We start from the raw sequence: 13,566 nt of genomic DNA, 5'->3' as shown, positions 1-13,566 counted from the left end.
CAGTACTTTATTGGGGTTTTTAAAATTTAAAATAACCCTGTTTTTAAACATCATTCTCTGCAATTGGAAAAACTAAGGAGTCGTATTTTGCATACAAATATATGTTTTTTTTAATGCAGGTGATAAAATTAAAATTCTATCAAAAAATAAAAGGTGCACGAAAATATGAATACTTCCCACTACTTGGAAACGTTCCTGAATTTTCCATGCAGCACTTTACTGGCCCTCAGTGGCAGTGGTGAACATTGCAGAGAACGTGCCTCATGAACAGCTCAAATTGCTTTCATCAGAAGAAGCCCTTTCCCTCTCCACTAATATCGATCCCACACACTAAGTGCAGAAGTGAAAAGAATGAAAGGTGGTGGTGCTAGTGGGGGGGCGTCAGGAGCAGACCTTTCGGGGATTGATTCCTCTGGTCTGGATGCTTGTAATGAACCTGTCATGCCATTGAGTGGAGCGTACGAGGGGGGTCAGATGGTTAGACTTGACCTAATGCATACAAAGCAAGTCCAGGTCAGTACTCGTAGAGTAGTAGCAGCAGTAGGAGCAGTGAACAAACCATAAAAAAAACTGCAGGCCATTTGTCAGTACGCCGCCGCCTGAGAGAGAAGCATTACAATTAACCGCAAGGCGCATCCAAGCGTGCATCTGCTCGGAACAAATGAGCTTCAAAATGTGTTTGCGGCGAGTACTTACAGCAGGCTGGAGACCCGCTCGTGCTACCCGTGATCTATCTATGACCATTACGCCGTTATTAGGATTGGGGCTCGCAAAGGCCATCTTGACTCATCTCGTCATTGACAGAATGCTTCTTCGCCTGTGAGCGGAATTCCGACGGGCTCATAAAAGGAAGAGTTACTCCTCTTGGCAGGTGGATGAGTTCCAATCCGTTAGATGTGTGCCCCCCGTCCCTGCAAAGAAAAGCGATTCGGAGGTCAACAGGTGCAAGATGGTCAACAGGAAAAAATGGCTACTCATCCAGTCAAGCTCCAATGAATTTGCAAAATTCCATTTCAAATAGTTCTGACAAGATGCACGAATCATTACCCTCTCAATTTTTTTTTGCGCTCATCAAATATGTTATTTCTCACCTCTTCGCTCCACAGCCATCCATAATTCCATTTTCCTGTTCATTTAAGAACAATAGCTCCGAGTCAGCGTTTCAACAACGGCTCGGCGTCACATTGTCCTTGATTCTCAACCGTGTAATGTTCTCTTTATCTTTACGGCGCTGTGTGGCAAGGATAAAGCTGTGGAACGAAGGGTAAGTTTTTAACATTGAGAATAAAAAAAAAACATCATTGAAATTTGAATGTTAGGTACACTGAGCAGAAATGCAGCCAAAATGCAAAAATGGTAATTTGAATTATGCTAGCAGAACTTTGTGAACTACAAAAGAAGCCATCAATCAATATCCCTGAAGATTTTTTTTTTTTTTTTTTACCTACCAGGAATGCCACCTCTTCTCCCCTATCGTCGTGGATAATCAGACTTCTTGTCAGGTCTGTCTCCCACTAGCGTCCAGGTTACGGGGTCCTTCTCCAAGTGTCGGCTCCAATTTGTCCACTTTGGCCTTTGGAGTCAAAGTATGCATACGCACACAAAGCCCTGTGGAAACAAGTTTGGTGATGGGGGGAAAAAAAAAAAAAAACATTCACACACACATGCCGTGGGCAAAGACAAGTTGAGGCCTCTTGTGTGGAACAGCACCTGAATCCAGATGAAAGTCGGAACGGTCTGCAAAGTCACAAACACTTCCTGTTGTGAGCTGGAATATATTTCATTAATCAACATTAAATAAAAAATATGCACAACGTGCTTCTTCAGCAGTCACCTCTAAACTGTGTGCAATCTTCATTAATTTGATCACGAGTCGATTCTCCCTCCCCGACTGCAGTTCTGATTATGATGATGAGTCGAGGAGTTAATAAGCTTATTAATTACCTGTGTAGGAGACAAGCCGGCTCCCACGGTGACCCCCCCCCACTTCTAACAAAGCACTGTCATCCTTGCCCGACTGTCTCCAAGGTCGCGCTGCTTTTTACAGTGCTGGCTTTGCTACGGGAATCTCAAAAGTCACACGGTAATGAGCTTAATTAGAATAATTCAAGGTCGGGCGGGAGGATGGTGTGAAGGGGGGGGCATAAAAAGAATGAAATAAAATTGTATTCTGCTTAGAGTGGCTTTAATGAGATGTCATGGTTAAAACCAATGTAGTAAAAGTTCAATTAAATCGAGGAACAAATATTGAAAGATATTTTTGAAATAATCGACTTTGACATCATATTTCATCATTTGATGCCTGCTGGTTTACGATTTTATTTTACTTTGGGCGTTTGTGCAAGTTGACCATATAGAAAGAGCAAAGAGAGAAAGTGCCAAATAATAGAAAGAAAACATTTCAAGCTCAGAGGAAAAGCTTCTGTGGAGTATTTCCACCAGTTTGTGGAGACATCATTAAGCAAAAAAAAAAAAAAAGTGTTAGAGGTCTTTTTTGGACTGTGTGACCATGACAGATTCAGGCCAACGTGCGCTTCCTCCCTTTGTCTTTTTAAAAAGGGACTTGGCATAAAAAGGTTATTTCTCATCTAGTTTCTCTCTTTCAAGGGTAAACGAGTTGTGAGGCTGCCACCTATAAAGGGCTTTTAAAATAAAAAAAAAAATGTGTGAAGGTAACCTTAACAGTCCTCCATCTGTGTGCACTCTTCGTTGTATCAAAACGACACGCTCACTTAAAGAGAGGGACTGGAAATAAACAGGTGGAATCAAAATGAACAGAATCAGCAGAAAAAGACGCTAATCAAAACCGCCTGGCCGAGCAGTGGAGCAATAAGCGGTGACAAATTGAATTGGATACTTTTCATGCCACATGTGTCATCAGGCTTCTTTAAAAAAAAAAAAAAAAAGTGTGTGTTTACTGAGGCTGTGAGCTGCTCTGTCGTCAGCAGAAAAGGTGACAGGTCGTGAATTCAATTTTTTTTTTTTACTGCGAAAGGAAAGAGGGGATGAATGATAGAGGAAGAACCTCTGTCTCCCAAAAAAAAAAAAGATGCTGTCTTGTATAATAAAAAGAAATATTTGCTAAAAAGGACGCAGAGGATGGACGTGCATGCAAACAACATTGTCGAAATGGAAAATGATATTTTCCACTGCTTGGCCTTTAAGCGTGCATGCATTTGCATATTCATGCCTCGTGTTTATATTCCAAACATAACTTGATGGCTAATGAGTGGATTAGAACATTTGAAGTAGATTCAGATATAAACCTCAAGGCTTTCTATTATTCTTATAAGCTCAATGAGTGCAAAATGCCAAATTTGCCAAAGCTAATTTGGCCTTAAGGTACCGCGGTCACCACACAAGCGCAAATTAATTTAATAAGACACATAGAGAAACCAGTGATCACTTTCTGCATATTTAGAAGGGGGGACAAATTTTTGGAAATGGTTACATAGTAAATTAGGGACATTAGTTAGCTTGGGCAACTAAACCTGTGAGCGGTGTTTCCGGGCGGGCTCGTACGTGCATGCTGACAAGCATGCTTGAAGAAATGAGCACAAAGGAAGTCACAAGGAATCAGAATTACAACACTTCAAAGTTACTTTAGCACGACACTACTGCCATCTGCTGTTGAGAAACTGTCATCTATTGTAATAAAATATAATATAGACACTAAATATGTCATTCTGTAGCACATATAAATAATAAACATGTCATCCCGTTCACAGGCCCGTTGGGAACACGGTGTTCCGGAACTGCTCTCATCAACAGACGACAAACAGGACATAGCACCGGCATCGTTAACAATACTTTTATTGTTGCTTGCTGTCAGATAAAAGCAGATAGCAAGGAGCATAATAATAATAATAATATTCAGTTTTCCTTTGGAGGATGGACCCCCCATGAATGCTACAAGACACTGTATTATGAAGAGTCACAACAATGGCTGCCGTTGCCTTGTAACACAAGATTTCTCTTCAAGAATGTTGGCTAGTGCTGGACCACATCACCTGGACCACCTTTGGCATCGGGAGGTAACGCCATTTAAGAAACATGGGCTGTAGTTCCGCAAATAGTGGCTACTCAGATGCGGGTCATATTTTTGGAATCCCGTGCTGCTGTTTTGGTTAGCAACAGACTTCAAGTTACAGTTGTGACTTGTTTTTTCTAAATGGGAAATCTATTTGTGAGCAAAATGTTTATTATATATATGGACGGCCACTATTTGAGGAAATACGGTAAAATCACCCCAAATTTCCTTTAGCTGTGTACCTTGGTAGGATGCTGCTGTTTTGGTTAGCAAAACTCTTTAATGTCCGCGTATGAGCTGAGGTATTTACAGTTACGACCCGTTTTTTCTATTTATTTTTTCCTGGCGGGGAAAAAAAGGCAGGTATTTATTTATGTTTCGATTCGTCCTAAGCGGACGACTCGGAGGGACGGCCACTATTTGAGGAAATACGGTATATTACAAGCACGTTTGTCCATTTTATGAACATTCCGGCAGCGACTCCAACAAGCTTGAAGTCTGCTAGTCATGTTTCAAGTTTGACAACTCTACAGTATATTTCTGCTAACGTCGTTAGTTTTGAAGAGAAGCGCTTACAAACGCGATTATCCTCTGGGTTATTATGTACACAAGCGTTATTATTACTATTAGAGTGAGATCCACTTTTGAAGTGCAGTATGCGAGCAAAAGCTTTTAGCTTATTCCAATAAGGAGGGAAGAAGACGGCATGGTGATTTTCAATCACACTGATGTTTGTTTTGGTGCAGAGAAGCTTTACAGGCTTGGAAAATGAGGTTAGATGAACGAGTAGGGGGGGGGGGCAACAAGAGCAGCATCGAGTTGAACAAAGATATGATGGATAGTCCTCGCTTTGTTCTACTAATAAAAAAAATGTATAAATAGAACATCCTGTTTGGAGTGAGCGCGGATATGAAGAAAATCTCTTGAAGCTTACACACACGCAACAACACGCGCACATCTGGTGCACTTCTTCACTATCTTGATCCACCATTGTTGGATTTCCTGAGATTCCAGGTGTCCCTCAGGGCTTTGCAAATTCCAACATTGGCCGAATGATTTGATCAATCGACTCTTTGAGGTCGGACGTCAGCACCGGAGAAAAGAAAAACACACATCCATGCAGACGAGCTCTTTGAAAGAGTGTCTCTGACCTGACCTGCAGGCACTTCATCACCACTTAGCGTTAAAAAGAAAGCACAAGGCGAGAAAAGAAAAAAAAATACAAAAACAAAACAACGATTAAAATGGGTGAGGTATCCTTGAAGTATTTCTAAGGAATTTAGGCTTATTAATACCACCTTGGAATGCACTACATATTGATATATGTTCATGTATATATTTATATATGTACGGTATATTGCTGTTAACATAAGCAGGATAACTTTCGATAAATATGGCAGCCTCTTTTCCGTCCGAGGCACCTCGAGTGAGCTTCAGAACCCGACAGTGTCTTCAGCTCCCTGAGGAGGAGGCAGACCTCCCTTTTTTTTTTTTAGATTAAAACTCAAACGACATCACCAGCTTTTGGTCACTCTTCATCCACAGTTTCCCTTGTTGGATCCTTCTCTTTCTGTTCTGCCACTTGTATGGCGGGACTGGGGAGGGCCTCCGATGTGGTCCGGTCTGGTTGTTCCGCCATTCTCTGGGCGGATGCTTCTTCCTGTCAACAAGCGAGTGATTCAATTAAAATTCAACATTTATTATCACCCGTTAGCGTTAGCTTACCTGCTCTGAGAAACGTTGATTAACCTGATCGGAGAACTCTTGCATCTCCCCCTCTTCGCCGTTGGAGTGGCAGGTCGGACTGGGGACCTCGATGCCGTGGCTTTCCAAAATGGCGGCTTCTATACATACATTAAGGTAAATATAAGATATTTATTTCAAATATTTCACTCTCAAGTGCTCACCGATATTGGCTCTCCGCTTCATCTCCTTGCGGCGGTTAGCAAACCAGTTGTACACCTTTAGCGCCGTCACACGCTCAAACTCAGACAGCTTGCAACCTTAACACAAGAAGAGAAAAAAAATTGACGAGTCACAACAATGTGAATATGTAATCATTCATTCACAAAACTCAAGATGTCTTTTCATACCTGGTTTCTGGATGACTGAGTTGCAGGCGTTAGCGATCTCCTCCCGCTTTGCCTCATCGGGGTACTGATTCTCCACGAAGAAACTTGGGGGAGCAAAAAATGATTCAAATGTTACAATCAAGACTCAAAGTTAGCCGATTGGAGCAACTCTGCTAGTTCTCCGAGTAGGTCATCTTGAATCGGAGGTACACACACACACGCACATGTCCGTCCTTGGATCTAAAAGAGCTCCTTGGGATCAAGCACTGCAGAGGGCCCCATGTGGTCTTATTACCGTGAGCGCCCCTAGTACTTACTCCATGCGTCTAATGGACAAATCAATTGCGCACAGTGGGTGGGACTGTTCGGGGTGGAGGTTAAAAGAGTCCGGGAGGTGTGGGGGGGGGCAATGCTACTTTGTCAGCATCCTTCTGGCCGGCCGAGAAAAAAAAAAAAAAAGACAAGTCTATTCCAGGGAAGCAGAGGTAATAAGAAACTGCTTAATCAAGTCAAACAGGATAAGGCACATGCTCCCAAATGTGCATGGTATGCTATTTGCTTCTCAGAATTGGAAAATAAGGAGAGATTTGTTCAAGGGCTGTTTGTGGTAACACATAAGAATGATGTGAGGAACGATAAAATCTAGTTGAGGCTCCTTTGCAGTTTTGGAATAGCCAACAACAATGATAATAATAACCTCTCCATGATGGCCTGGCACTCCTTCCTCCAGGTGAAGCGGCTTCCACGACGCAACCTCAGGGGTGCCCCGACAATTGCCGGCCTGTCAGCCATGATGCCCGTCCGCCAGTCAGGTTCCTCCTTCACCATTGACCGCATCGATAAAGTTGCACCTGTGGGAGGATTGCATTTCTGAATGATTCCATATTATGAGTGACATAACAGATGCCGATAGATTCCACAAGATGGCGGCAAAGCAATGATGCTCCACAACGATATGAAAATATGCGAGTCTCCCGTGGCGATCCCTGTATAAGTGCAAGACCGGGTTTGGTGATGAGGGGGGGGGGGTCCCAGGGTTACCTGGCTGGGCTGCGCTGGCGGCGGCGGCAGTGTACCACGGCAACAAATGCATCAGAAGCTCTCTCTGCCTGCTCCACACGGGGTTGGAGTTGGGGTTGAGGTTGGTGTTGGGGAGGCAGCCGCTCGCCCCCGCCGCCAGCCCGTCTCTGTCCCCTCCCCTGGCCCTGGGGCTCACGCTGTGCTGGCTTTCGCTCCACCTCAGCCCTTCAGTAAGATTGCAGACGTCAGTTTTGGGGGGCAAATGGAATTTGCATCGTGCCGTGTTGCGCAATCGGCCAATAAGAATTTGCCATTTCTTTTTCATTTTGCCGTGTCAGCCGAGTGAATAGAAGCAAAGCGCTGTGGCCGCGTTGGTTCGGAACCACTGCGGAGGATCAATTCTTGTTATTGTTAGTATCGGCCCGTGTAGGAGGGAAAACCAGCACCAGAGCGGCTCCAGCATGAGAACTACAGCAAAGCTTCGAAGGTGAAGCAGGGTAAAAAAATTTGAAAGTAAAGATGAATGGAGAAAGAAGCAATGCGTGTGTCAAGTCAACTATTTCTGGGCATGACAAGCCAAATCAAAGCAGTGTGCGTCATCTTCCGCATGCAGGAGGAAGTAGGAATTTGTTAGCAAGCATTCTTTTGAATCCCACTTGATCTAGAAGCGTCTGGAGCAAAGCCTCACCTGGGTTAGTTCTCTCCAGCAGGTACCAGCGGTAGAAAGCTCTGCGTTTGGAGTCGCTCATCTCCAGACCTTGCTGCAGCAGCCACTGCGAGATGTAACTCTGACTAATGCCTGAGTTAAAAAAATAAAAAAATTATGAGCATGTCAGGGTTAAAAATCAATTGTAGTTCTGACCTGTAACTTGTCCCACAATTGCCTGAGAAATCCTTCGGTTATTGAGGAAGGTTTTGATCTCTTCTTTCACCAGGTTGCTATCCCTCCTGTGAAAGTTAAAATATATGTCACTGCAAAGGAACTTTTCCACAGTGGTGGCTTACTTAACGGATTCAGTGAAAAGTCTTTTTTTTTTTTTTTCTTCCCGAGTTATCCCAGTACACCTGACCTGAATTAACGTGACTACACTTGTGGAGGAACAGCCTGCAGCTCTGGGGAGCTCAAGTGCCATTACCTGATGTTATAATAGTCTGTCTTTGTCTGCTCCTTGATCCTCTTCTATTCATCCTCACCCAGAGCTAATTCACGCTTGACCTTCCTCACCTCATGTATTCCTCCACCTTCTCCTCCAGGTCCCACTCCTCCTCCCCGACTACATCGTAGCTGAACGAGCGCTGCACAGCCACGCTCGTGGGGTAGAGCGGAGGGGGCGAAGCTTCAAAGCTGTTGCTGGGGGACAACGCTGCGCCGTCCAGCCCGGAGGTCTGCGTGGTGGCCGAGGCGAGGGAGAGAGAAGAGGTGGACGACGAAGAGGAGGGCGCCGGGGCGGAGGTGGTGGTGGTGTTGCCGTTGTTGGTAGTGGAAGGGGTTGGGTGGGAGTCACAGTGAGGCGGGCGGTGGTCCGGGTCGAGCCTCTCCAGAGACTCCAAGGCGTGGAGTATCTGGGGTTTAGTCATGCCGGAGAGGCGCAGACGTTGGAGGAGGTCGATTTGCTCAATGGTGTAGCGTGGCTCCACCCCGCAGCACTCCATTCGGACATCTTCACAATTGTTGAGCACACACGCCACAAAATTAGGTACACTTGTGAAAAGCAAGAATTTGCCATCGTGGAATACCAAAAATTATCCTCTCAATAATTCAATATGGTAACCAAAATAGTTAAACAGCTTTAAGTATATGCATTGCTATTTTGTGTTTAAAAAAAAACATTAATTAAAAGTTTCAGAAGTCTGAATTCACACATCTTCAACGAGACAAGCTTGCCACTCTTTCTAAAAGTTGAAACGTCCTTTGCAAATGGCAATAAAGACAACAAATTCAATATGCTTTGCATATCATTATAGAGTTACAAGAAGTTGCATTTAAGCCAAGAACCTCCAGCCTTCCGCTATCTTACCTGGTGGAGGGGGCGAACCGGAGAGGCGCCCCGGGAGTGGCTCCGTGCTTCGGGTTGCAGCGGGGACACACCACTGTCGCATGGCTCCGCTCGGCAAATAGTTCCGCTCAGCGTGGATCTCCTAAATACAGACGCGCTGCAGTTTATCGTAGTGGATAATCGTCCATTAGTATGCTGTCAGACCGACAGCTCCGAGATGACTTGCCGGAAGGCTAAATGAGCTAAGCTAACGTCGCTAACTAGTCTGGTTCCCTAGAGCCTGCTAGGAAACAATCCATCAAGCTATCCATTACTGCGCGAATGAAATGCGGAGGTCAACTAGTTACCTTTCAAAATAAAAGCACATTCCTTGTCAATTTTAAGGTAGGGATTTTAAAACTTGATTGTGTTTTGAAAAGCAGAGGAAGCGATGTTGCCACGGTTGTCTAACTTGACGACCCTGACTCTCTCGTCTCGGCTAACTTATTTAAACTTGCACAATGGATGAAGAAAGTATAGTAATACAGCTAATAAGTGTAATTACACAGAAGTAAACATGATGTCTAGTCAGGTAACGAACAAGAATGGAGGCTGTTATTGTCGGATTAGCTTCGTAGCTAGCGTAGTTAGCTCGTCGCTAACTAGCACCGGGGTGGTCCCACGACGGTCTCGCTTACCTCTCGGCAGCGGTGGACGGACAGCTGCCGCCGGCTGGCTGGCTGGACGTAGACCACTGCAGGTGGGAGAAGCCGTCAACAAAAAAGTATCTCTCCTTCCCAAGTTTCCCGATCTTTTTTTCTTTTTTCTTTTTCCTTTACAGCCGGGCAAGGAGCACCCACCGCTGGGTCATGTTGTCTTTGGGCTATGCAGCAATACTGTATGCAAATACAGTACAAGGAGTCTCGATTTATGACCCCCTCCTTCACCCGACACCACCGCCGTCAAGTACGTCTGGATTATTATGACTTCCGGTTATGCTGTAAACACTGCACTGTACACCCACTTAGCACTAAAAGACAATGCACAAAAATACCTCACATAAACTTGGTTTTAGGTATAAAATGCAAAAACAGATCAAATCCATACTGAGTGGACATTTCCTTGTGTGCACATGCACCCATAGCTTATTAATTATGAACCTGTCTAATGTGATAAAATGGGAATTTATTACAGTAACTGGACACGGTTGTACTATGTGTGTCGTGCAAACAGTCATAAATCACACTAGACATTTGTAAGTGAGGAGTTTGTGACTATTAATTGTCTCATTTTTAAATGTCTCCACCAGATGGTGCTAAAGGCGCAGTTTTGCAAGATGCCTTTCTGATTAGAAACAATTTGTCATCATTATTTAAAATGCAAACAAAACATATTGAAATGAATCATGTTCATTTAAAAACAAATAAAACATATTGGAATGAATCATGTTCATTTTGGTCATAAAATATGATTGAAAGGTCATGTTTTATTGTTTTACAAAACATGATTAAAAATGAACATTAAGAAAATTCCAATAAAGAAAATAGTGTACCTGAAAAAAAATAAACTGAAACTTAAACAGGGTGCACCTTTTGAAACGACTAACAAACAGGCGTGGCATCAACAACGTCACCTGTGCTCACCTGTTACTAAATTAAACCCAGACAATGACAAATTTCCATTTCCTTTCAAAATAAAACTACAGGGCTCACATTGACTTATTAAACATCTTTAAAAACATTTGTTGCTGCACTCCCAATCATATTCTAATATCAACGATAGCTAATGATGGCAGTGCTTGCATAAAACAGTACATTTTTAAACCCCTTTTCCAGAGATGTCAAACTTTTTATTTTGAAGATCTGTCAACATGCTTGAGCTGCCTGACAGGTCATGTGTGACTTGTTTCGTTGAAAGTGGGGACATGACATGCGGTCCTTCTTTTAACACTTAAAGCTTTACCGTAAGCCTACGTAAACGAATGGTGACTTGATCAAGATGGCCAGAACAGGTATTTGACATCCCATGGTTTTGATCAATTTTAAATATGTCACAGGTTTATATATAAAAAATAATATTGTCAGGGTGTGGCTGTGGTGTGCCCAGAGGGGATGAAGTTTATGGGAACAACTACACTCGTTTAATGTAATTAAGTATTTACCGGTATTAGTGTTTAAGGTGTCCATGAGGTTTTATGTCAATTTAATTTAATTCTTGAAAACTGGCACCCCAATAAAAATCAACCCAAGTTAATGGTAATAAGTTTTTTGCTGTATCTAATGTTGTCCTGTACTTTTTAAAATGGTCTTTTTAAAACGGGCATTGTGTAGCTATCATTAATGATTAATGCGAGCGACATTTCCGCGTGTCTTTGACCTGGCTCGCATGTCTCCGATCGATACAACAGCGGGACGTTGAACTGGGGACACCGCCGCCGATGCACCTGATTATCTAAACATGACTTTCTCCGCAGGGGTGTGTTGCGCCAACCTGGAGGAGCCCACGGCTCTGATGAAGATGGGCCTCAGCATGGTGCTAGTGGGCCACGTCAACTTCCTATTGGGAGCTCTGGTACACGGTGTGGTGCTCCGCCACATCAACCTCCACAAGCAAGCTCGTGCCATGGAGTATGCCATCTCCAATGTGGTGGCTCTCACATCGGGATTAGTGGTGAGACTACCACTAATTGATCATTCTTAAGTTTGCAAATGGATAATTGCAGAAATACCATTTTGCTCCTCCATACTGGTTAGGTCTGAACTTTTTTTATTCTTTGTCACTGCAGGGGATTATCATAGGCATTCTTGCTATTGTTCTGTCCAAAAACAAGAAAAGCAGAGCCCTGGTGAGTACTGGCACGCTCTGATTGGTGGAAAAATATGGGAAGTATGTTTATTATTATGACAAATTCTAGTCCTCAGGTTTCCAGTTAGTCTGTTTTGTCCAACAACACTCATGTTGCCTTGACACATTGAGCACAAATGTTGTTTTTTTTCCATTGCACTAACAAATCCAAAATTTCAATAATAATAATACAAAAATATATAGAATGCATTTCAAAGTGCCATGAAAATTTATCTGTCAATCACAGACATGGTCCCTCTTCAGCATCAGCTTAATATCGTCTCTCATGGCGTCGGCGTCCGCCATCGGCCTCCTGGTATCCGTGGTGAGGGCAATCATCCACGGGGGGCGGAGCCTGCTGACGCACTGCCGCTTCCCAGACGCCGTCGGCTACTCCAGCGTCACCAACGAGTGTCCTTTTGACCCCACGCGCATCTATGTGAGTGAGTTCCCACCATTAGGATTACTAAGTAATTTGAATTTCTCACCTTACAAAACAAACTAACTCAGAAGCATAATAATCGGTAGATTATTCCGCTCAATTAATATTCCACAAATATATCAATATTATATAATAATCAATAATATATATAAATGATAAACAAAGTAGTTCTTAAATATAACTACTTTTCAGACGTGTACAAATAGATTCTCAGACTTTTGCATGGCAACACCCTTACTTAAGTGGATGCTCTCAAGCCTGAGATTGAATCTCACTTTGCGGTCGCTATCTAACGGGCAGATGCTCCCCTCCTATTAGAGCACCACTCTGATCCTTTGGGTGCCTCTCATCGTGACTTGCGTGGTCCAGCTGATCTTTTCCGCCCGCTGCCTTTCCGCGTGCGTCTCCTTTCTGGGTTTGCCCTGCTGGCCGCACACGAAGCGGCCGAGAGAGGTGCGAGCGGCGATCAAATCCACGAGGCCGTTGGAGGAACTGGCTCAAGAACGTGTCAACAAAGCAAAGCAGCCCAAAGAATCTCCACCTTCGCTTCCTCCCAAGCGCTACACTGAAGCCCCCAGGAGCTACAGTGAACCCAGAAGATTGGTGTCCCAACCGGTTCACCACCAGCCTCCCCCGTACTACAGAAGCGTCCCCCCAGCAGAGAGGCGGCCTCTTCACCAGCAGCCTCGTCGGGAAAGGGGGGAAAGGTCACGCAGCACAGAGCAGGGGAGCCAGCAGCGACCTCCAGAACAGCGCCACCTACTCGAGAGAGGTGCCCTGGAACGATCTAGTTTCTGGATTTAGCCAAAAAGTGGACCTTCACACTTCAACCTGCACGAATCGGCCACTTCATTAGGCACACCTGCACAATCTAATCAAATCTGAACGTTTATATAATTTTTCCATATACTTTTCATGTGCAGTTGTTCCCAATGTTGTGGTCCAAATGTGTGTCAGTATTAGCGGTAATAATAATTTGAGTCATCATTACTTTCAGCAATTAAATGACAAAATATTTTTTTAACTGTCTGGAGTTTAACTTTCAGTTTTGTGCCTGACGTGTTGTACCTCGTGAGGGTGTGACTTCAGCACCATTGTGTGTAGCTGTTTTATTTATTCCCTTTTCAAAATAAACATTTGAGCTATTTGAGCGTAATGGTGCATGTGTGTTTGCTGACAGTG

The 13,566-nt window shown here is 43.8% G+C and overlaps 2 protein-coding genes and 1 long non-coding RNA gene across 11 annotated transcripts; 1 reads left to right on the top strand and 2 right to left on the bottom strand.

Annotated features, from left to right (window-relative positions):
* Positions 1 to 83: 83 nt before the first annotated feature.
* Positions 84 to 1,697, bottom strand: LOC148379997 (uncharacterized). 2 transcript variants are annotated; one of them, XR_015855106.1, is made up of 4 exons: positions 1,449 to 1,697; positions 1,092 to 1,250; positions 697 to 911; positions 84 to 599 (listed from the first exon to the last, which is right to left on the bottom strand). It is a non-coding gene; the product is annotated as an uncharacterized LOC148379997 (long non-coding RNA). The 2 variants fall into 2 exon arrangements; XR_015855105.1 differs by having other exon boundaries at positions 1,092 to 1,231; positions 1,449 to 1,694.
* Positions 1,698 to 3,795: 2,098 nt separating this feature from the next.
* On the bottom strand, positions 3,796 to 10,076 carry LOC148379996 (homeobox-containing protein 1). Of its 5 annotated transcripts, none has more exons than XM_088365546.1 (11): positions 9,797 to 10,076; positions 9,141 to 9,261; positions 8,348 to 8,783; positions 7,985 to 8,070; positions 7,811 to 7,921; positions 7,144 to 7,347; positions 6,800 to 6,953; positions 6,124 to 6,206; positions 5,938 to 6,033; positions 5,756 to 5,871; positions 3,796 to 5,690 (listed from the first exon to the last, which is right to left on the bottom strand). In XM_088365546.1, the coding sequence occupies exons 2-11, from the start codon at positions 9,220 to 9,222 to the stop codon at positions 5,559 to 5,561; spliced, it is 1,500 nt and encodes a 499-aa protein (XP_088221672.1). In that variant the 5' UTR covers positions 9,223 to 9,261; positions 9,797 to 10,076; the 3' UTR covers positions 3,796 to 5,558. The 5 variants fall into 5 exon arrangements, with proteins under 5 accessions (XP_088221672.1, XP_088221670.1, XP_088221673.1 ...); XM_088365544.1 differs by having other exon boundaries at positions 5,756 to 5,874; positions 9,797 to 10,075; XM_088365547.1 differs by lacking the exon at positions 7,144 to 7,347 and having other exon boundaries at positions 5,756 to 5,874.
* Positions 9,547 to 13,540, top strand: LOC148379995 (transmembrane protein 54-like). Of its 4 annotated transcripts, none has more exons than XM_088365551.1 (6): positions 9,547 to 9,858; positions 9,940 to 10,064; positions 11,572 to 11,768; positions 11,884 to 11,943; positions 12,190 to 12,385; positions 12,685 to 13,104. In XM_088365551.1, exons 2-6 carry the CDS (start codon positions 9,968 to 9,970, stop codon positions 12,951 to 12,953), a joined length of 819 nt encoding a protein of 272 aa, XP_088221677.1. In that variant the 5' UTR covers positions 9,547 to 9,858; positions 9,940 to 9,967; the 3' UTR covers positions 12,954 to 13,104. The 4 variants fall into 4 exon arrangements, with proteins under 4 accessions (XP_088221677.1, XP_088221678.1, XP_088221675.1 ...); XM_088365552.1 differs by having other exon boundaries at positions 9,549 to 9,858; positions 12,703 to 13,104; XM_088365549.1 differs by having other exon boundaries at positions 9,558 to 9,858; positions 12,190 to 12,381; positions 12,703 to 13,540.
* The last annotated feature ends 26 nt before the right edge of the window (positions 13,541 to 13,566 follow it).

Source organism: Syngnathus floridae, chromosome 21 (assembly GCF_059516105.1).
Source record: "Syngnathus floridae isolate MCC-2025c chromosome 21, RoL_Sflo_1.0, whole genome shotgun sequence".
Taxonomy (NCBI): domain Eukaryota; kingdom Metazoa; phylum Chordata; class Actinopteri; order Syngnathiformes; family Syngnathidae; genus Syngnathus; species Syngnathus floridae.
Note: the sequence above shows the minus strand (reverse complement) of the source record. Positions and strands in the feature narration are given on the sequence as shown.